Source organism: Lytechinus variegatus, chromosome 14, assembly GCF_018143015.1.
Source record: "Lytechinus variegatus isolate NC3 chromosome 14, Lvar_3.0, whole genome shotgun sequence".
NCBI lineage: Eukaryota > Metazoa > Echinodermata > Echinoidea > Temnopleuroida > Toxopneustidae > Lytechinus > Lytechinus variegatus.
In genome coordinates, this window is record NC_054753.1 from 27,452,739 (window position 1) to 27,475,393 (window position 22,655).

The 22,655-nt window shown below is 36.9% G+C and overlaps 1 protein-coding gene across 6 annotated transcripts in view; it reads left to right on the forward strand.

The window, feature by feature from the left end:
• Positions 1-10,305: 10,305 nt before the first annotated feature.
• The window catches only part of LOC121427238 (N-acetylated-alpha-linked acidic dipeptidase 2-like), a 36,711-nt gene continuing 24,361 nt past the window's right edge, over positions 10,306-22,655 (forward strand). For 2 of the 6 annotated variants that reach the window (XM_041623544.1, XM_041623549.1), the window contains exons 1-3: positions 17,236-17,325; positions 18,212-18,599; positions 21,285-21,425. In XM_041623544.1, the coding sequence (XP_041479478.1) occupies positions 18,235-18,599; positions 21,285-21,425 (506 nt within the window). In that variant the 5' untranslated portion in view covers positions 17,236-17,325; positions 18,212-18,234. Of the gene's footprint in view, positions 10,413-13,536; positions 13,946-15,543; positions 15,567-17,141; positions 17,326-18,211; positions 18,600-21,284; positions 21,426-22,655 lie in introns of those variants that run through there. The other 4 variants (XM_041623545.1, XM_041623546.1, XM_041623548.1 and 1 more) reach the window with 4 other exon arrangements.

Consider the following 22,655-nt stretch of genomic DNA (forward strand, 5'->3'; position numbering starts at 1 on the left):
CCGATAATCTGTAACTTGAGAGTAGGATCATCTTTTTTGTAAATCGGAATTACTTTGGATATTTTAAATAGATCAGGAAAGCATCCAGTGGTGTGCATGATAGTTAAAGATTATGTTCCAATGGAGAAACAATAAGTTATAATTTGCTTTAAAAGTTTTGTATACTAATACCATGTAGGGTCCATGCTAATACCATCATAGCTTGCTGACTTTTTTGTGTTAAAGCTTGTACTATTTCAATTATGTCATGTCGGTTTGTGGGAGTAAAAAACATTGCATTATGATTTGGCTGGGAGAGGTACTCTTTAAAATTCGTTTTGTCACTAACATTCTTGGAAGTTAAATTGTGACCGATGTTTTGTGAAGAAAATGGGAAGATACATTAACTTGTGCAATTAAACCCGGTTGAGATATTTCTTCATTGTCTATTTCAAGACTGTCGTTGTTGCTAGGTGGTTCGTTTTTTGTTAATCAATTTTGTTTATAACTTTCCACGTGGCATTTAAACTCCCTTCTGCATCTACATGTTAAAATAATTATCTTGTTTGGATGAGCGGATTACGCTGTTAAGAGTATTGCGATATTTGTTATACTTCTTGAAACTTTGTTCAGACGGTTTAGAAAAATACGATTTAAAAAGGTTTATTGCGTCATTTAATTGAGCGTATATTTCCTCGAGTGATCCATGGATTTCTTTTATCATTTTTGAGTACCAGTATTTTTCCTTGAACAAGTGGTATATATTTTTTTAATTATAATAATGAGTTAGTTTATAAATTAAATATTTTTGTAAGCTCTGCATCATGTTAGTCTTGTAGAAAATAATGAAGCTAACATGTTAGAATACCAGTCTTAAGGACAGCTGGTGTAAAGATGCGGGGCTTGGGGCCATGACCCCCCACCAAAAAAAAAAGGTTCACGACCAGTAAATATATAGGAGAAAAGAAAGAAATGAAAAAACAAATCTATTTTCAAAACAGATTTTTGCAATAAAAGATCATAATAATTGCTTTGCTCGCTTGCACCTTTTTCAAAGATTAATTTTACCCATTACGCCATGTTTGGACCCTGAAATATTTAGACTCGTTACGCCTCTGACCCCCCCCCCCACACCTAAAATGAAATCCTTCACAGAGAATGATGTTTGTGTCACACACACACACACACACACCATTATGAACACCGATCGATATACCCGTGATAATAAACTTCCAAGTCATTAAAGTTTGAATACTGGTTCAAAAAACGTGACGAAGAAATGGCATGTTGTTAGGACTAAGATGACAACGAACGGGGCTTCTTGCTGAAAGGGGTGGTCCGGGCTGAAAGTATATATAGCTTAATAAATAGAGTAGAATTCACTAAGCAAAATGCCGAAATTTTCATCAAAATCGGATAACAAATAAAGTTATTGAAGTTAGCAATATTTTGTGAAGACAGTCGTCATGAATATTCATTAGGTGGGCTGTTGATGTGACATCCCCACTTGTTCTTTTATATTAATTGTATGAAATTAGGTTTATTCCATTTTTTTCCTCTGAACTAGACAAATTGGATTGACAACTGATTTAGTGCATTAGATATTTATTGCTGCAACTTATTTCATTTAAGGGAGACATATTTTATTTACACAATTAAGTATGAAATAATGAAAAATTATGATTTTATGTAATAACATAAGAAAACGGAAAGTGGGGATATGACATCATCAGCCCAACTAATGAATATTCATGACGACTGTTTTCATAAAAATATTGCTAAACTTTAAACTTCAATAACTTTAATATTTGTTATCCGATTTTGATGAAATGTTCGGCATTTTGCTCAGTGAATTATACTCTATGTATTAAGATATGAATATTTTCAGCCCGGACCATCCCTTTAAAGGTGTCCCCCATCAGGCTGAAAATGCTTATGTCTAAGAAAAATTCACCGAGGAAAACGCTGATAATATCATCAAAATCTGAAAACAAATAACAAAGTAATTGGATTTTAAAGTATAGCAATAATATGGTACAGCCAAGGCAGAGTTTTAACAAAGAGATGGAATATCATGGAACTCATGTTTGATGTCACTAGGATAAGATAATTTATGTTACGAATAACATGAATAATGCCTCATTGGAGATTCATGTAAAAAAAGAGAGAGAGATTCCTGTCTAACTATATACAGACTGAATTATTGGTTGGTTACAAAAATACACTTTTGTAATGATAGTAATTGATTTTCGTTGCGTATTTTTTTTACCAGAAATGCTTTATAAAAATGCATCACTTTATGAGATTTTGATAAATGAAATATTGTATATTCACTGAGTGAGCAATCTATGAGGATTTTTTTCTAAAGCAAAAGTATTTGAAATGAACTGCAAATATTCTGGAGGAAAAGAAGAAGACAGTTCGTCGTACGATTCAACCCAAGTACATTGATTGGCATATGAAATGTGATTACGTGAGTAATAAATGTCACAGATTGCGTTACTATGTTTCTCTTTGAATGACAATTTCTCATGTACTTCGTATCCGAATTGTTTGTCTATCAATGACAGTAATCTTCGGAGAGAAGATGGTAAATATTTTTGTAATATAATGGTGATGATTATAGGCTCTCATACATGTTCATACTTGAGTATCTTGGTTCGAACCTCGATGTAATCTTTCGTTAGTGCAAGTTTTGCACCCTGAATAATGTTTAACCGGGTCTTCTGTGAGTTGATAATTACAAGAAGACATCAGCATAATCAGTATTAATTACAGGGGCGGCGGAGCGAGATTGAAAGTGGTGGAGGGCACACAGGGAAAAAGGGTCAATTTTTTTTTACTTTTGAAATCTTAAACATGGCAGTATGCAGAAAGTTTTTGCTAGGGGGTAGTGCGCGTAAACTGTCTGAAAAAAAAATCGAAAGTGAGAGAGCGGAGTGACCAAGCTTATCTTGGAGGCACTTTTGCATTTTGTTAAAGGGATGGCCCAGCATTATATAGAGTAAATTCACAGAGCAAAATGCTGAAAATTTGATCATATCGGATAACAAATAACGATGTTATTGAATTTTAAAGATTTGCATTAAACAGTTTTAGGCAAGTCTTTATGAATATTCATTATAGGTGGGCTGATGATGTCATATCCCCACTTGTCCTTTTGTATTTTATTATCTGAAATTAGGCTTATTCAACATTTTTTCTACTAAGAACTAGGAACAATTGGATTGACAACTAAATAAGTGCATTAGTTATTTATTGCTGTAATTTATTTTATCATTATGGAGGCACATTACACAATGAAAAAAATGAAACATTAATTATGATTTCATGATATAAAAAAAGAAAAAAGGAAGTGGAGATGTGATATCACCAGCAAGGAAGCGGGGGGGGGGGAAGGGGGGCACTTGCCCCCCCCCCCCAAATAAAATTTTGGGAGGGCAAAAAAAAATCTCGTTTTGCCCCCCAAAAATTTTATTTGGGGGGGGGCAAGTGCCTCCCCCCCCGCTTCCTGCGCCCTTGAGAGTCACAGTACTGCTCTACGATAAAAAATATCGTAAGATATTTTCACAGCCCCGTATTTTCCTCTATTCCTTTTCATTGGCATGATTGGAAGGCGTTTTGTCTGATACTATTTCAGTTCATAATATAGCACTTATGTATTTTAGATTCCAAAACTTCTTCCCATTACCTGTTACTAATCAAATCGGGATGGCAGCTATGTTCTCTGGTTCATCCCAGCTTTTGTAATTCATGGACGTTTGCAAAAATAAAAAAAAAAACAATCCGGGAGTGGGTGGGGCTGCAAGACCTAAATTTTCGAAGAAATTTAAGAGCGAGGGGGTTTGTGATGTGGGAGCTTTTGCATTTTCTAGAATAAAATTGAAGGATTTCGTTCACACTTTGGGTGAATTTTGTGAATTTTGCCTCTCGATCGGCGGCCCCCGGCTGTGTACGGTCATGTTTTGTCTAAAGTCTTTAAAAGGCCTATATTACATTGGTTTGAAACAATTTCGTTTGCAATAAGGCTCATCATTTGCTGGAACTGGGGACCCTGATCATGAAGAAACACCATTCTGGGTCGAAGGGAGGAAATAGAAGGAGAAAAAAAAAACTCCAAGACTGTTTAATTCTCAAGAAATTTATTTTTGGATGCTCTTAGAAATGCAACTTTTATACTCCATTTTTACACAAAGTCCTTACCGGGGGGGGGGGGGTCCCACAGCCTCTCCCGCTCGATCGCTTCGGTATCTCACTCTGTCAAAAATATTGTGCCCCCTTCGGTATTTTGCCCCCCACCCCAAACTGAAATGTTCCGGCGCGCCTTATCACCAGCCCACCTAATGAATATTCATGACCATAATGCATATAATTTTATTTTTTACAAAATATGAATAAACTTGAAAATTCAATAACTTCGTTATTTGTTACCCGATTTTGATCAAATGTTCACCATTTTACTTTGTGAATTTTATTCCATTTATTGAGATACAAATATTTTCAGCCCGGAGCATCCCTTTAAATGAAACAGTAATTGGATTTCGTGACTATTTCTGGTGAATTTTGTGAAAATAGTGCAGTAAAAAAATACGTGATTTTTTCTACATTTCGGGGGGGGGGGCTACTGCACGGGTGCTCTTCCTGTGAAAAGGGCACTATACGTTCGTGAGGGGGCGTTTCTCTTGCGTAAAAAAATCACCTTTTCAGTGTTTCAAAAAGTATACCCCCAGTATAGCCGCCCCTGATATATACTGAAGTCGATCGAAAAAAACTTTTTCCCCTAAATAGTTGGATAGTTGGATACTGTAGCCTATATAGATATATATATTTTGATTTGATTTGATTTGATTTGATTTTATTGATTTCCGTTTCACAACATAAGAATGATAAATATAACATGATAAGGTCGAAAATACTGCAAAACATAATAGATATATATAACATAATCTTAGACTTAAGGAACATGATTTAACAAATAAAAAAAAAACAACAAATATACCAAATTATGATAATAATTTAATAATGTTATATTTATCATTGCCTCGCTTTTATACCAGAATCCCGACAAATGCGCTACTAACTCTCACCTTCAGGGTGACCAGACGTCCCGTATTTCCCGGGATTGTCCCGTATTTTGCTTCTTTGTCCCGGCGTCCGACAAACCCTTCCCGGGACGCCTATTTGTCCCGTATTTCAGAATATTGAACAAAATGTATTTAAAAGTGACGAATTTTCATCAAAATAACCAACAGAGGTAGATGACGAAGCAGAGACAACAATAAAATCGATTTGCAAGTTCTACGGTGATTTTCTTGCTCACCCAATACATCGTAAACTAACTGGCCTCCTGCCATTGTGTGGCAGGCTACTAGCTAGGCATGTAGGATCTGAGCAAATTCTCTCCACCAAACATGCCAAAATAATCACAAAATCGGCGGGAAATTTGTATGACTATTATTATGGGTTCTCAGATTACTGATTTTGAGATGTAATCTCGGAGGAACAATTAAGTTATTGAGTTTTCATAACTAGACCTAGTTGTTTCAGCTTTCGTTTTGAGTCTTGTTGTGTATGATGCCGCAATGTTTCATCTAATTTTTAAAGGGGAAGTTCACCCTGAAGAAAAGTTTGTTGTAAAAATAGCAGAAAAAATAATAAAAAATATTGGTGAAGGTTTGAGGAAAATCGGTCAATGATTAAAAAAGTTATTAGAATTCAAAGTTTTGAATTTGTGACGTCATATGCGAGCAGCATTCCTACAAAGCGAATGGTAAAAAATATATGAAATGTCATTTTCTCAGAAAATTGAAAATGGTTTTTACTGTGCCTTTTTTATATCAATAGACAAATCATTTCACACCCGATCATAAATAGAAAACAAAATAAAGTTATCAGGAACCGTACAAAATTTGAAATTCATTGATTTTTTACCATTCGCTATGTAGGAATGCTGCTCGCATATGACGTCACAAATCCAAAACTTTGAATTCTAATAACTTTCTTAATCTTTAACGGATTTTCCTCAAACCTTCACCAATATTTTTTATTATTTTTTCTGCTATTTTTACAACAAACTTTTCTTCAGGGTGAACTTCCCCTTTAAGTAAAAAAAATCACTTTGAAATTTTATTCATTTCGAAAACATTATTTTTCATTCTAAAATTATATTTGAAAAACACCAAATATCATTATGATTTTTGTTAGATGATTGGATTTTTTTGCTTGAAGTTTGAACTTTTTTCCTCTTTCTTTCTTTTCTATCCTTCTTTCTTCATCCTTCTATCCTTCCTGCTTGCCCGTTTTTTGTTCCATCTATCTTTATTTCATATTTGTCTTTCCTGATCCTTTCTCTCTCTGTTCATTTTTCTTTCTTTCCCCCTTTTTCTTACCCGTTTTCTTTATCAAATTTCCCTTTTTATATTCTTTCTTTCTTAAAACTTTTTCCCCCTCCCTCTCCTTTTTCTTTAAATTCTTTCTCTTCTTCCATTATGTTTTCATTCCCTCCTCACATAAATTCTTTCTCCCTCTCTTTCCTCCTTTCTTTCATTCTTGATTTTACTTTTCCTTCTAATTCTTTCCCTTATTCTTTATCTCCCTCCCTCTCTTAATTCATTCCTTCCTTCCCTCCTCCCTTCTTTCTCTGTTTGCTTCTTTCTTTCAAAGAATGAAGGAAACATTTTTCTTTCCTTCATTCTTTCTTTCCTCCTCATTTTTCTTACTTTTTTTCTTTCTCTCCTTTATGTTGTCTTTCACACATTGTATTCTTCTTCCATTTCTTTCTTTTTCTTTCTTTCTGTATTCAATTCAAAGAATGACGGTAACATTTTTCGCTCTTTTATTCTTTCTTTTATTCTAACTTTCTTTTATTTTTTTTTCATTTTCCTTCATTTCCCCTTAATTTTTTCTTTCTTTCTTCTCAATTCATCTCTTTTCTTTCGTCTTTTCTTTCTCTCCTTCATTCTTTCGTTCACCCACCCTTCCAATGCTTTATAATTTTTCACAGGTGTAACCAGTGGCGTAACTACGGGGGGCATGGGGGGCACGTGCCCCCCAATCGGCTGGCCCCCCAAAAAACGGGGGAAAAAGAGGAAAAGAGGGAGAAAGTGAGAGAAACGTAGTGGGAAGGAAAAATTATTGTTAATTATAATGTTATATTATAATTATGTTATATTACATGAAAATAATTTGCTCAGGGCCTATGTCTTCATTGTTCCTGATGCTCGCATGTCTGTTTACCGAGCATATAATCCTGTTGTACTAAAACCTCCCGTTTTCAAGTCAATATACACCAAATATATTTCCTCGCACTTCGAATTATTATTGTTTTATGCAGTGACATATCATTTTAAGGTCTTAATATCAAACATTTCACGTCCGCGCTTACGTTCGCATTAGTGGATTAGTGAGATATGTCCGCTCTTCATGAATTCCTAAAACCAGTCCCTAAAATGTCTCTTTTTCTGATCTGAATATAAAAAATTTCAGCTTGCGCTCGCATCATTTGGTTAGTGAAATGGACTACGTGAATTCCTACAAACAAGCCTTAGAATGCCCCTCTTCAGGTGTGAATTTCCTAATTTTTAACTCGCGCTTCGCGCTCGCAATATTTGATTAGTGAGAAGTGCATGTTAATCATGATTACAATGACTACAGGTGCTTTATGTGTTTGGATGCATATAATTCTATATAACCAGCAAGCGCTTGGTACTCGCATTAGATTACTATGGTGAGATATGTATACTCTTAATAGATTCCTACAATATAGTCCTTAAAGTGTCAATATATACAAAAATTTCAGCTCGCGCTTCGCGCTCGCATTATGTGATCAGTAGCATACACATTCGTTTAATGACACTGTCCTTAAAATGTCTCTATAGGTCAGTATACCTAGCAACTGAGCGCGCTTCGCGCGCTCACTAGGTGAATCAAAATTTTTGCTGGTGCCCCCCAATGCCGTGACTCACGGTACGCCACTGGGTGTAACACTGCCTTCTTTGTTGATCTTTTTTGTCGATTGTCCCGTATTTCATTTTGTGAAATCTGGTCACCCTACTCACCTTATACGCACGTGACAGCAAATCATCTCATCAGTTTTGTGCTTTATTACAAAGGAAAATTTCTAATAAGAATAGGCTTAAAGTTGGTAATGAGTTGAGCTGTCATTCCAAAAAGAATGGGACTTTTGTATACCGTGTGTCTAAAAAAAACGTAACACTTTTGAAATGGTTGCCAAATTGAGCATATATTATTTCATGAAAAAATGTCAATATGTATGGAAAGCTAAAGGACCAACCTTTCATATGAAATGAAAAAATTGGGGAAAAAAATCATGCTTCGATGAACAGGGTTCACTTAAGTTAGAGGTATGAAAATGGGCCTGCGCAGGATTTTTCCTTCCAATTTTGGACAGGTATAGCATACAGAATAAATTTAATAGGCCTATGAGATATTCATGATCGTCGATGGATTAAAAGTACTTTTAAAGCCGTGATATTCAGTCAAGAAGAAAAGATAGCCATGTGGACTGATTACTTTTGTCAGATCTTTCATTTTAAGATGAAAAAAGCAGTTGTAATAAGAAAAAAAAAAGAAACATGAACATCTTAAAAAAAAAATTTAACTTGTTTTTGTCATGTCTGCCCTAATGTGTGTGAGGGTGTGCGCGCATGCGCGCGTGTGTGTGTGGTTTGTGTGCATGCGATTATTGGTTTGAGCAATTGCTTGATGGAATTAATGTTTCAGTGATTTATCGATTGATTTCATTGATCAAAATGAGTGACTGGTTAATAATTTGATTATTAATGGAAACAAAAAATGATCCACCAAACTTTCAGAAGAAAAGTGATAAAAAAGGAAGGAGTAGGTGAGAGGATAGGAAGAAGGTTGTATGTGTGTGTGTGTGTGTGTGTGTGGGAAGGGGAGGACAGTGGGTTGCGTAATGTTAATCATGATTTGGAATATTTCAATTTAGCCAATTCCCATTCATCCTTAATCCCGTTCACATCTACCAGATCAATGATACAATAAGATGGGAGTGGAAGTGTGTGTGTTGGGGGGGGGGGATAGTGGGCTGTGGTGTTTCGGGATTGATAAATAACAGAGAAAAAGGAATGGTATTCAAGGTATTCAAAATATCCTGTTGATCCATCGATCATGAACATCTCATATCGACCTTATTTTGTAAGCTACAAGTAACTTACCTGATGTCCAAAATTGGAAGGAAAAATCCTGCGCAGGCACATTTTCATACCTCTAACTTAAGGGAACACTGTTCATCGAAGCATGATTTTTTTTTCCAATTTTTCATATCATATGAAAGGTTGGTCCTTCAGCTTTCTATATACATATCGACATTTCTTCATAAAATTACATATGCTCAATTTGGCAACCATTTCAAAAGTGTTACGTGTTTTTTTTGAGACACACGGTATAGTTTACTCGTTTTTTTCTCAAACGTTTCCTCATTTGGAGTAACCATTGATTGGTGCTCTGAAGTTTTACAATTTAATTTTTTTTTATTATATTCAGCTCAATATATACCTTTCACTCTAAATTGCATAAATTTTATTCAGAACAATTCCGATAATTTTTTTTTTAGTTATCATTCCTCAAATTATTTTGATTGTATATATGATATTGTAAAAGAAGTAAAATCATGTTCATATAGCAACTTGAAATTGTATTTAGCGTTTTCTAATATTCTATTCATAAACAGAATATTCTTAGAAAATCATGTTCTAGGTCCCATCTTACAAAGAGTTACGATTGATCCGATCAATCTCAAGTATATGGAAATCCATCAAATTTTCTTCAGGAAATTTGCTCAATCCATGGCCTTTCAAAGCAAAAATTGAAGGGATCGAGCATAATATGAATAGGGATGAATTGTCAAGAAAACAGTGGACCATGAATATACATCACTTCTACAAAATATTTTGAACAAACATGTAATTTTAGATGTTGACGTTGCTGGATTTAATCGCAACTCTTTGAAAGACGGGGCCCGCCTGTACTCGTCGCTATATCGAGATAATTTTCCTATAATTTGCTATTTCATTTTGTGGATATAAATTGTCAAAGTCATGACTTATTCATGAGATTGCATGACTAGTTTATTGTTGGAATAATCAAGTCAAATTGTTCATTTTGAATTATGAATCAATTATGTTATTGATTTCATGTTATACAATTTTTTCACGTGTTATATAATGATCGAGGATCAGGAAGAAATAAGATATGATTAAAAAATATAGATCTATACCATAGAGATAATTATTTCTCACCCACCTTTACTGTTTTCCAGCAAAAGAGTGCGCACTTCGTCAATTTCGATCGATCGAGCCGCGCCGATCGAGCGAAACTGTTACGGTAACGTTTGAGGCTGCAGTACAGTGCAGTCCTGTGTTGCTGTGTGTGATCTTTTCGTCAATTTGGTAATTAATTTTGTAATTAATTATTATGAATTTCATTTATTGATGTATTCACGTGATTATTGGGTACCGATTTTTGATTGAGTGTGGCTGACGCACACATAACCAATTAACGGTAGCTTTGTTTCTGAAATTTCCATGAAATTTTGACAAATAGGGCCTAGAAATAGAATAGATCTAGGCCCTATGCCATGGCTATGCCTATGGCTATGGCTATGTAATATCTCGATCACGTCCATGGCCAGGCCTAGATAGGCGCACGGCCAATAAAAATTATAAGGCAATATTGGAGACTGATTTCCACGAGAGAGATTATCTCCAATATCACTGACTTATATACAGAATTTGGGTATCCAATTTCAGAGACAGTCTCCAGTTTGGGAGACCAAAATGCCTATGCCTATGGCTATGGCTATGTAATATCTCTATCACGTCCATGGCCAGGCCTAGATAGGCGCACGGCCAATAAAAATTATAAGGCAATATTGGAGACTGATTTCCACGAGAGAGATTATCTCCAATATCACAGACTTATATACAGAATTTGGGTATCCAATTTCAGAGACAGTCTCCAGTTTGGGAGACCAATTTTCTTTGTTTACATTTGCTCCAAAAGGATTAACTTGGCGGCAAATAAAAATGTGATGAGCAGATTCCTCACCGTCTAGGCCCCTACTTTAAAAATTCATCGTCTCATTCACACATAAAACAAATGGGCTTCTGACCTCAGTGGGACAAAAGTTTGGGTGGAAAAATCATGATTTTTAGGTGTTGTTTCTTTTGTTCTTTTGCAAAGCAAGTCTCCAAATGGGAGATTGTCTCCCTTATTGAGAGAGTCCCATATTGGCCTCTACTGATGGCATGATGATGAGGCTAAGTAAGCCAACGTTAGACTCTTACACTCTAGACTCTAGAGTAAGACTAAGAGTAACGTTAACAACTAACGTTAGTTACTTTAGGCATGTAAGTCCATGATCACACAATCGCCTGGCAGAACGTAAATAAATGCCGGTAACGCACGCTTAACAGTACCGGACTAGAACTGGTGTAGGCCTACTGTGTAACGTTTCGTCTAGCGCCTGCGGCCAGCAAGACCAGGGCCGGGGGGGGGGGGGATGAAATAAACTTGGGTTAACAAAAAAAGTGACAAGTCCTAGGCTTAGTTTCATGAAACGCTCCCCAGCTCAGGCTCAGGCTAGACTGTAGACAGCTGGCAGCCATTTGTTTCGAGGAGTTTTTATGTTAACATTTTAATTTTTACGTTTATTTCTCCACATACTCATAGACAGACGGCTCGGAATCTTGCTGCCGCCATTAGGGGGGTTAACAATGCAAAAATCCCCCGACGGAGCTCATCAATATTTGTCTTTATTTCATAAAAATATAATAAAAGAATAGGACCAAAAAGATTAATTTTCCGTGTTGGCCTGAAATGCACCAAAACGGGAAAAAAATAAACTTGAAAAGGAAACAAATGGCGACTTATTTTGGCTGTTGTGCATCACCCACGTCCATGGTTTACCCGAATTCCATACATAAACATATGGCCATTGACTCAGAGTCCCTGTACAGCTATAGACAGAGATGCCAAGTTCAAAGACCAGCTAGATCTATGCGTGAGATTTTCTGTGAATCTGAGTGAGATCACAGACATTGTGTACAATGTATATGGGGATAGGCTGTGATTGTTGCGTGAGACAGAGATTTGAGGGGATGAACAAGAGTCCAAAATGCTTGAGTCTCACGCCCAATGCGTGAGACTTGGTAGCTCTGTACAGATCGAGTTAGAACTTTGGTCTCTGTAATTGGTGAGTGGATCCAACGGAGTTCAACGGAACAACCAACATAACAGAGACTGAAGCTTTTGGTCTATAAAGCTCAGGCATGCCAGGCCAGGTATAGCTAGCCTCGCATGCATGTGTGAGTGGTCCAGGGCCAGCTCCATGCATGTAGCTTTACTCGGGTTCAGACTAACCTTTTTCTGTTTGATGTGTATGACTGAGCTTGTGTTATTTCCATTTTCAGTGGCATTTATTTCCCCATATACTGTATTATTTTCAACCCCACAGTATAAAGATACAATTGACTCTCACTGAATAGCTACATGTAAGCATCATATTACAAACACAATCAGATTGTGCCGCGGGATGGGTACTCGACCAAAAAAGTTAGGTCTGTTCCGCGGGCGAGACAAAAAAACGGGGCCTTGAAGCGGGCTTATTGCAAAGTATTGTGAGTGTGTATTCATCCCTATGGAACGGGCATACGTGAATGCAGCTATGGCCCTGCGGCATGGGCGACGGGTGCGCTTTGCAGCTGCTTTTCACCAAAATTGCGGCTCATTATAGCAGATTAATGCGGCCGGAACGGTGTAACGGAAATTATGCGAAGCTTTGGAGCAGATATCTTCTTTTTCCTCGAAAAGAAGAAAATGCTATGCTTTGGAGCGTCTTTCTTTGTTCTTTTTCTCAATAACACAAAAATGCTATGCCTTGGAACGGAAATTTGAGTGTAAAAATGGGGGTCCCCTCTGCGGCACATAGTCACATACCCACTATGCATATAATATACCGAGTGCCCCCCCCCCCCCCTGGGAATCGTGCTCAATATTATTTATCATTTAAGGGGATAGCATACATGAGATTAAATTTACCCAGAAAAACACAAATTTTCTTTGTTAATTAGAGAAATTCTTGTGCTATATGTTAAAGGGATTCGTTACTGTCCTTGGACACTGCTCCTGCCAGCAAAAAAATCAGGGTTTTTGGAGGACATCTAGTGGCATCCTTGATTTAGTTGATATGAAATTGGAGTGACCATTGAGTCAAAGTATGTATTTCCTTCTTAGCAAGTTCATGTACATGTACCAGCATTTGTTTACATTTCCCCATGGATCAATAGTTCTCTCATCGCTTTCATTATCCTACTCTTTTGTCCAGTAATTGTGATTATCCTTTGTTCTTACTAAGCTTTCTGTTCCTTGAGGGATTGCAATGGATCTATTGTTCCTTGTATCAACTGTTAAATTGTGATCTCTGAGAACAGATCTACTGTGGGATAATAATACATGTTTTCAAATGATGGTGTTATGATTTACCTCATACACATACACAGTGTGTAAGACAGAGTTTTAATCAGTCTCCTTTTTCGAGTGAGCAAGAGAACATCTTAACCTGTGCCACATTTATCAGCCATGCCACCTTGGTGAAATAAATTTTATGTGATTTTTATCATTTTGTGCTTCATCACGGCTAAACACGTATACCCTTTACAAAAGGCAAAAGGTGAAAGGCTATTAAGTGACAACAAAACTCTTTGACATCGGGGTAAAAATGAACAAAGAACTTTGAAGTTGTTAAAATTGATTTTGAGAAACTGCTGTCCAGGCCATTACATCATTGCTAGCTCGAGTTTCTATTATCACCAGTAAGCTCTTTCAAGAAGGGACCCACTTGATACAAAGGCTATTATTTGCATAAATTCTCTGCACAGAGCAAGTTGTACCCCATTCATAGAAAACTCTTTTTGAAGACTGGGTAAGTGGATACAGTTTAATTTTATATTTCTGGGGCCCGTTGCAGAAAGAGTTGCGTTTTAACGCAAGTCAAAAAAATCAATCGCAAGTCCCAAATGCGCGCTGTTGATTGGTTCAAAATCAAGTTGCACATGATTTTGTAGAGTTGCGATTGATTGCAACTCTTTCTGCAACGGGCTCCAGATCTGATGATAATATAGTGACCTACATTTTATCATGGCTACATAGTTTATCAGGATAGATCCTGTCAAGAAGGAATTCAGAAAATGCTTTTCATTGGGTTCCCTTCAATGGCATTTACAGTATCTTGTATAGAACTAACTGGTCACAACTTGAAATGGCAGATTCCCTACTTTGTATTACAAACATGTATGTATAAATACCTGAAGGTTATTATCATTCTCTAAATCTGCACTAGCTACAGAAAACTTACAAATGTTAGTTTGCTGGCACTACATGTAGTATTTTTGTGTATGTAGGATTGGGGTTGTACACAGTACTAAGGATTCCTTGGTTATTTCTGTAGACTTATTCATGCTCAAAGGGCTACAGAAAACCTACAAATTTGCAGTGTTTAAGTACTGGTAACAAGCATGTACAATTTTTTATATATAGTGGAAATAATGTTGAATTAGTGTTCACATTAAACTCCTGGGCTGGTATTTAGTTAGTTGAAAGCATTTAATTGGCCAAGCAAAATACTTAAAGAGAAATTCCAGTAGTTGCAGCAGTAAACACTGATTTCATGAGAAAGTCTGTAAAACCAGGCTAAATTGTCAGTTAATAATCGAGGATGGAGATCTGGTACAGTTACATAAACTGAACTTTGTGAAATCTTGAAATCTACGCTGAAAAACGTTCACACTGAAGATCACCAACACAGATAGGCACACGTGGGACAGTGTATTATTATTGCTGGAATAAAGACCCGACGGAAGTGACCGAATCCGCGCTTATTTTGCTTATTTCTCAGCAATTACACAGTTTCTCCCAGAATCCTTTGGCACATATTTTTTATTCATACAAACAGACACTTGGGTGGTCATTATATTAGATTCTGTAAAAAGTCATTTTGAGATCGTTACCAAAACTGGAATTTATCTTTAAACTCATATTTAGACCTCAGAGCAGCAGTTAATACTTTATTAAGCCAAATTTAGGCAGAATACTTTACTGCACAAGTTGAGCCAAATAATGCACAATGTACGAATCCATCTGTGCGCAGAATGCATGACCGCGCTTAACACGTTTGTAAACTGCAAGCAATTTAAGCTAGACTTAAGTCTGGTTACATACTTAGCCAAAAATGTCATTGAATCAAAGTATTTCAATTTACCAAAATACTTAAAATTCTGGCTTAAGTATCGAATTAAATAATCGCCCTGGAATGTAGTTGATTCAATGCTTTGCTTCCCTGTACAAACACAAAAAGGCATTAAATGTTAATAGGCATTCTTAGGAGTCAATTGTATTGTTTGAAGTTCTATACTGATCTAGTCCAATGCAGGTCATGAAAGTACAGTTAGCTGGATTATGAGGTCTATAGAAACTTTGTTCTCTAAATGCAGACATGTTGTGTAATGCTGTAATGTAGTTTGTACTGTGGATTAAACTGAAGAAAGGTAAAATGAAAATAAACTGTACAATGAACATTTTTCATGCAATCCTGGTTTACAATGTAAAGGAACTATAAATATATATGAAGGGTTTTGATATCATGTGGTCCTTCTGAACACACATCAGCATTGCACCATAAGATGGGAGAAACTTGTACATGTACATGTAGGCAGAAGAACATTTATTTGTCAGAAACTTGGATCTGGGGAGTGTTTCATGAAAGGACTTGTCGGACGTTTTATCCGACAAGTCCCATTTTATCCGACAGTTACCACAGGAACAATGCCTCTCAGCCAATCAAAATCATGGAAAGATGTCAGATCGGAAAACTTGAACTTCCAACGGGAACGCCCATTAAAATTTTCGAAAGAGTCGCCCGATCGACCTGTCATTGTGACGTCATCGAAGGAAGGCTTTCCCAGCTGTGCAGCCGGACCCCTAGTTATTGCACACGTTCCTCGTGTAGTCGACCAAGCTCATCCTTAATTGGATTTTTATGAGGTTTTGATCATGGCTGCAACATCGTCATCAGTTGCGTCTGATTTTTCAGACATTAAAGATTTAGGTTCTGAATATTATTCCAGCAATTCAATTTATTTACTTTGAAGCCACACATGCAACCACAATAGACACTTCATGCTCCAAACGTCAACAACACTAAACAGCTCCTTCCCTGATGTCATAATGGTCATGTGATATACAAAACCAAATCGAGCTGAATTTTTGTGGGCGGGCGAATTTGGCTCAATTTTCATTACAAAACTGCCTTTGAACCTGATGTGGGATGTTTTGGGGGGTAAAATTTTGATATCAGAATCGTAATTAGTAACCACTAAGCTAACGAATAAATCAGCATCTTTGCTGTATTTCATGGGACCTTTAAAGCTGCCTGGGTTGCGGATCAGAGCTAACCTGAAACCTGGACCCCAGGGTTGTTGCATATCCCTGTTCTCATAATCCTATAATAAAAATAATGATGGAAAAAAAATTACCAGTAACCTAGATTTTTTCCCACTACTTAAATATGATGCAACAAACTAAATTTTGCTATTTGTAGCTTTTATTTTAAGAATGAATGTTTTTTAAGATTCAAAGAAAATATGAAGTATTTCTTGATAATGCTATTTTTTCTATTCTATTTTTATTACATTCAAGTAATTTGAGGGCAGGAGGATTTGTTTTATTATTATTTTCATTGTAATTCGACACATATTTCATTTTCTTGGTATGCTTGTATACATATATACCAACACATTTGAATGTCCCCCCCCCCCTCCATTTTTCCCCAGTGTCAAATTGAACCAACCTAAATGCTCATTTGTACATTTATTACAGTATGTTATTTATAAACTGTTTCAGTTCTGCTGTAAAATTAAGGCTGGGCCACTATTGTGCATGTTCTTACTGTATATACATGTAGTTTTCCATGCAGTGCCTGGCCATCACACCAAAACACTCTACTTATGTATACAACAATAGAACAAAACTACTCAACTGAAACAAATTGATCAACATGTTACATCAATCATGGTAAACTGAAAAGCATTGTTGCCTACATCATTGTATGATTCTGTGTACATTGTCTGCGTATATTTGTGCCCGATCTTGCTTATCAGGAAGTGTTGTACTGTGACGAGTGTGGGAGGTTTGGCCAACCACAGTGTTTAACAACAACGACAACCAGTGGTGGGTTTGTACAAATATTTCAAATGCAGTCTGGGGCATTCACGATATAAAACCCATTATTTGTAGCAGTTTGTACATGTGTGTATTGTATTTCAGCTTGTTTACTCAATATGTATGTAGTGTGGGGTGTATGTTAATGTAAATTTTTGTATCTGTATGGAAGTGATGTGACTGCATGGGCTGATAAAACCTGGTTGGAGTAGAGTGTTTCTCAAAATTTTAATAATTGATAACAGCTCAGAACAAGGTAGACTTTATAGTTATTATGTGGATAGCAAGCTCCTACATGTATTGCCTCAAAAGAGTTAATCACAATCCTCAGGAGACTTTTTCAGACAATTATGATTCTAAGACCGCTGTCATTGCTATGTCTTTTAATACTGCCTTTTGAAGCTGGCTGCCCTCAAAATCTTCAAATTTTGAGATGGGGTTTTATCAGCCCAATGGCCTACATGTATATATGTTTGGCTCATAAATGTAGTACATGTACCTACATGTACATGTACATAGATGCTTGGATTGCCTTGCCTTCCCTTTTGTGCCCACCTCAATAGCCTTTTTTGAATGCCCTTGTTACGCTGGTTCTGATACGATTCTTACAAAATGCCTTTCCCTCCTACATGTACATGTATGTGCTCACCGCAAGGGCTGATAAAGCGTTGAGCATTGTGCCCGAGTGGTTTAGTCTTCGGATTTGAAACAAAAGGTCTTGGGTTGGAATCCCAGCTGTCATTATACTTTAGCAAGAATAAGTTTTCAATGTGCTGCACTCACCCCAGGTGAGGTATTTAATGGGTACCCACAGGAAATAATTCCTCAAAGCTATGTTCATCGCAATCAGTATCCCAGCTTAGTCTGGGTAATATAGTAGGGGCTTTAGCACCTAACGCGGTGGATAGGCGCATACAAATACCCGATGTTATTATCATTATTGATTATCTATCTGTATTTCAATTCCTTTCAGGACTTGTTTAATAACCCAGCACCATGACGGGCGACGGGAGCGGAGCAGCATACACCCGCTTTGCGGAGGAAATGGACATTGATACGCTGGATCTTAAGGTCCGCGACAACTACAGTAACTACGGTCGATGGCCTGCCATCAGGAGATGGTGTAGCCATCACAGGAAGACGATCGGCCTTCTAGCCTTTGCATTGTGCCTATTCTTTGTCGGTATCGTGATTGGACACTTTTTGCACTATGTGGTCGTGGAGCACTGTGAAACCGAAACACACAATGAGACACATACCACACCTGTGCCACCTCCTACCACGGAGCCAGCTCCTCATAGTAATTACAGTGATATCCTGCACACCCTCATCATGAATGATACGTTGGATTCGTATCTAAAGTAAGAATTTATTTTTGTTTATATACAATGTACATTTATAAGTGCAATGCAGCCATCCCCATTCAAAGTGTTTGAACATTGAAATCTAATTTATTTGATAATATTTTGATGTACTTGTAAAAGTACATGTACTGTTGCACAAACATATATATATTTTTTTTCTTTTGCCGAATGCATGTCAGCGTATGATACAACAATGACATGATGTGGAGGTACTTTGTCGTGAATTATGATCGACAGTAGATTGCCTCACCCCTACCTCTCCCTTTCCTTTATTACTCATAATTATCCCACAAACATAGACAATGGGAAAATTAATTGCAATTCTGTTTATCACTACTACAAGGATGACACAACCCAACAAAAGAATAAACCATCATTAATAATAATAATAATTAACATCATTTATATAGCGCTTATCACAAAGAATGTCTCTAAGCGCTTAAAGGTATTGTTTAACTTTGTGAGCAGCCGATTAAAAAAATTCTCAAACCAAGATGAAACATGTGTACAAGTGCATGTATTAGAACTAATAAACCGTGAAAACAACCATTATTGAGAATGAAAAGCGAAAACTACAAGGCAAACCCCGATTTTGTAAATAGGCCCTTATAGATGCCTAAATAGTACACATAACTGTATGGGCTGAAATTAAGATGGTGTTTCCGGTCACTTTATATTTCAATTTTTGAAACACTAAATAATGATTTTCTAACACAATTTTTTCAGGGCTTCATTTATGTAACATATCACAGACACATGCAGGTGACAAGTGTGACCTTCTAGCTCAGATTTTTAAAAGTCAAACCAATGTTAACCAATCACTTTAAGGAAAATAAATAGGAAGACAAGAGATTTCAGCTAAAATTAAATTATACATGTTGACAGTTGAAGTAGATAGATGAAGCAGCATATGCTAAGAACGATCTATTTTAACAAAAAGGTGAGTTTTTAACATGGATTTGAATTTGTCAGTTGAGTCTGCTTGCCATAAAGCACTGTATCCTGTCTGTATTGCACATGTATTACTTTGTTTCCTATTTAGATTTGGGGGGGGGGGGAGATTGTGTGCGCGAACAGGAAATCTCTGTTATCAAAGAAACAAAAGAGGGATTTTCTCCAAAATTTAAGATGTGAGTTTATGTCGCCGAAAGAATAGCTTCCTGTCAGATGTGCATGTAAGACAATAACAATTATGTGAAGCACATACATGTAACAACAACAATGTGTAAGATTGGCATACTGTAGCATTGTAGGCCTACTGGGCCATAATTAGATTGCAATTTCTAAACACCACAAGCATATTGTATACATAATTTACTTTCTCCGTTCAGTAGATCTGTGATGTAGAATGTGATTGTTTTTTCTTTCAAAATCAAATGAAAATAATATAGGCATCTTGTATCTCATTTTTGTCTCACCTGCGAAGCAAGGTGAGACTATAGGCGCCGCTTTTCCGACGGCGGCGGCGGCGTCAACATCAAATCTTAACCTGAGGTTAAGTTTTTGAAATGACGTCATAACTTAGAAAGTATATGGACCTAGTAAATGAAACTTGGCCATAAGGTTAATCAAGTATTACTGAACATCGTATTAGAGTTTCATGTCACATGACCAAGGTCAAAGGTCATTTAGGGTCAATGAACTTAGACCATGTTGGAGGAATCAACATCGAAATCTTAACCTGAGGTCAAGTTTTTGAAATGTCATCATAACTTACAAAATATATGGACCTAGTTCATGAAACTTGGACATAAGGTTAATCAAGTATCACTGAACATCCTGCATGAGTTTCACGTCACATGACCAAGGTCAAAGGTCATTTAGGGTCAATGAACTTTGGCCGAAATGGGGATATCTGTTGAATTCCCATCATAACTTTCAAAGTTTATGGATCTGATTCATGAAACTTGGACATAATAGTAATCAAGCATCACTGAACATTTTGTGCAAGTTTCAGGTCTCATGATTAAGGTCAAAGGTCATTTAGGGTCAATGAACTTTGGCCGAATCGGGGGTATCTGTTGAATTACCATCATAACTTTGAAAGTTTATTGGTCTAGTTCATTAAACTTGGACATTAGAGTAATCAAGTATCACTGAACATCCTGTGCGCATTTCAGGTCACATACCAAGGTCAAAAGTCAATGAACTTTGGCCGAATTGGGTGTATCTGTTGAATTACCATCCTAACTTTGAAAGTTTATGGATCTGATTCATGAAACTTGTACATAAGAGTAGTCAAGTATTATTGAACATCCTGTTCGAGTTTCAGGTCACATGATCAAGGTCAAAGGTCATGTAAGGTCAATGAACTTTGGCCATGTTGGGGTTTTTTGTTGAATAACCATCATATCTCTGTAAGTTTATTGGTCTAGTTCATAAAAAGTGGACATAAGAGTAAAAATGTATCACTGAACATCTTGTGCGAGTTAGAGTAGTATTCAAAGTCAGCACTGCTGCTATATTGAACCGCGTGATGCAGGTGAGACGGCCAGAGGCATTCTACTTGTTTTTCTAATTGACACTTTTGATCTTGTATGATTCTACAGTTATTTTTATTTATGACACACTTTTTGTCAAATTGCTCTTTATTTTTCCTGCATAAAAAATCCACAGTTGTGCCCAATATATGAGTGCAAGTTCAAGACCAACGTATATTTTCCTTTGGTTTTCTTTTCTCAGACAATACACACAGCGGCCTCACTATGCAGCCTCTCCTGATAGTGCACAGATCATAGCGGGTATAAAAAATGCCTGGACAAGTGCCGGGGGATTCAAGGTTTACACAAAGAAATACCAAGTCCAGCTATCTAGACCGAACAGGTAAGGATCAGGGTCATCTGGGATAAAGGGGTGTGATCACTAGGTGGTTTCAAACCGCCTCGATCACAAGAATCCCCGCTAAATTACGAGAACTTTTTAAGGCTAAAAAAATACCCGTTAATTATTCCTGCATTCACACCGCCCCGAAACACATCCTTCGGGATAAGTTCCCGAAGTTACGAGCATGCGCAGTGTGGTCTGATAAGCAGGCAAGGCGGGAGATTCAAAATCATTAGCCCAGCAGCCACCCACGCCGCCGCGCCCAACGACACGCTGGGATAAAAGTTCCCGTAATTTGTTTTCACATCGCCAAAATACCTGCGACCTTGGAAAAATCCCCACGAAAGTTCTCGTAATTTCGCCAAGTACCTACTATTTAGCGGGTATTTTCTTTCGGGGAAATTACGCGTAGTTTGCTTTCACATTACCAAAATACCTGGTATTTTCTGATCGGGGTAAATTTCCCGATCAGAGAATACCTGGAACTGGCGAACTTCGAGGCGGTCTGAAACCGCCTATCGATATGCTTCATTTGTGGGCACATCATGGTCTAGTGGTTCTGACTCTCATCCTTCAAACAGTGTTCAAATCCTAGCCGTGGCGTGTTTTCCTTCAACAAGAAATTATCCACACTGCTGCACTCTACCTAGGTGAGGTAAATGTGTACCGGCAAGAAATATTCCTCAAAAAGCTGTCTGCACCTAAACCAGTAGCCTAGCTTAGCCAGGTAATAATAATAGCAGGGCCCGCTGGGAGAATAATTTTCTGAACTGAAGTGGCTACCCTGCATAAATGTGCTGTTATTATTTTTATTATTATTATTTGTGAGGGCAGAATAATATGCAACATGAAATATTTCTTAGTGCTCCATACTTTTACCTTGGTATTAGCACAACTAACCTGATCAAAAATCAAAATGGTGTCATGCTACCCCTCTTCTAAATGAACTTCATTGGATACCGTTTCTGATGGAATACATTATGGAATACTTGTTCAAACCTAAAAATCTCTGTCAATCACACTTTTCTTTTTTTTTACATATCTTCATTATTTCGGCAGCAAAGATCTCTATACTCTCATCAGTCTGCAGCTGCTCCTTCCTATGTCATTCCAAAATCTCCCCCGTCTTTGGAAAAAAACTCTCTCCGAAACCTCTGTTCTCTTGACCTCTTCAAAAAATATCTCAAAATACACTTATATAACCATACACCTTAACTTGTCTTATGCCAT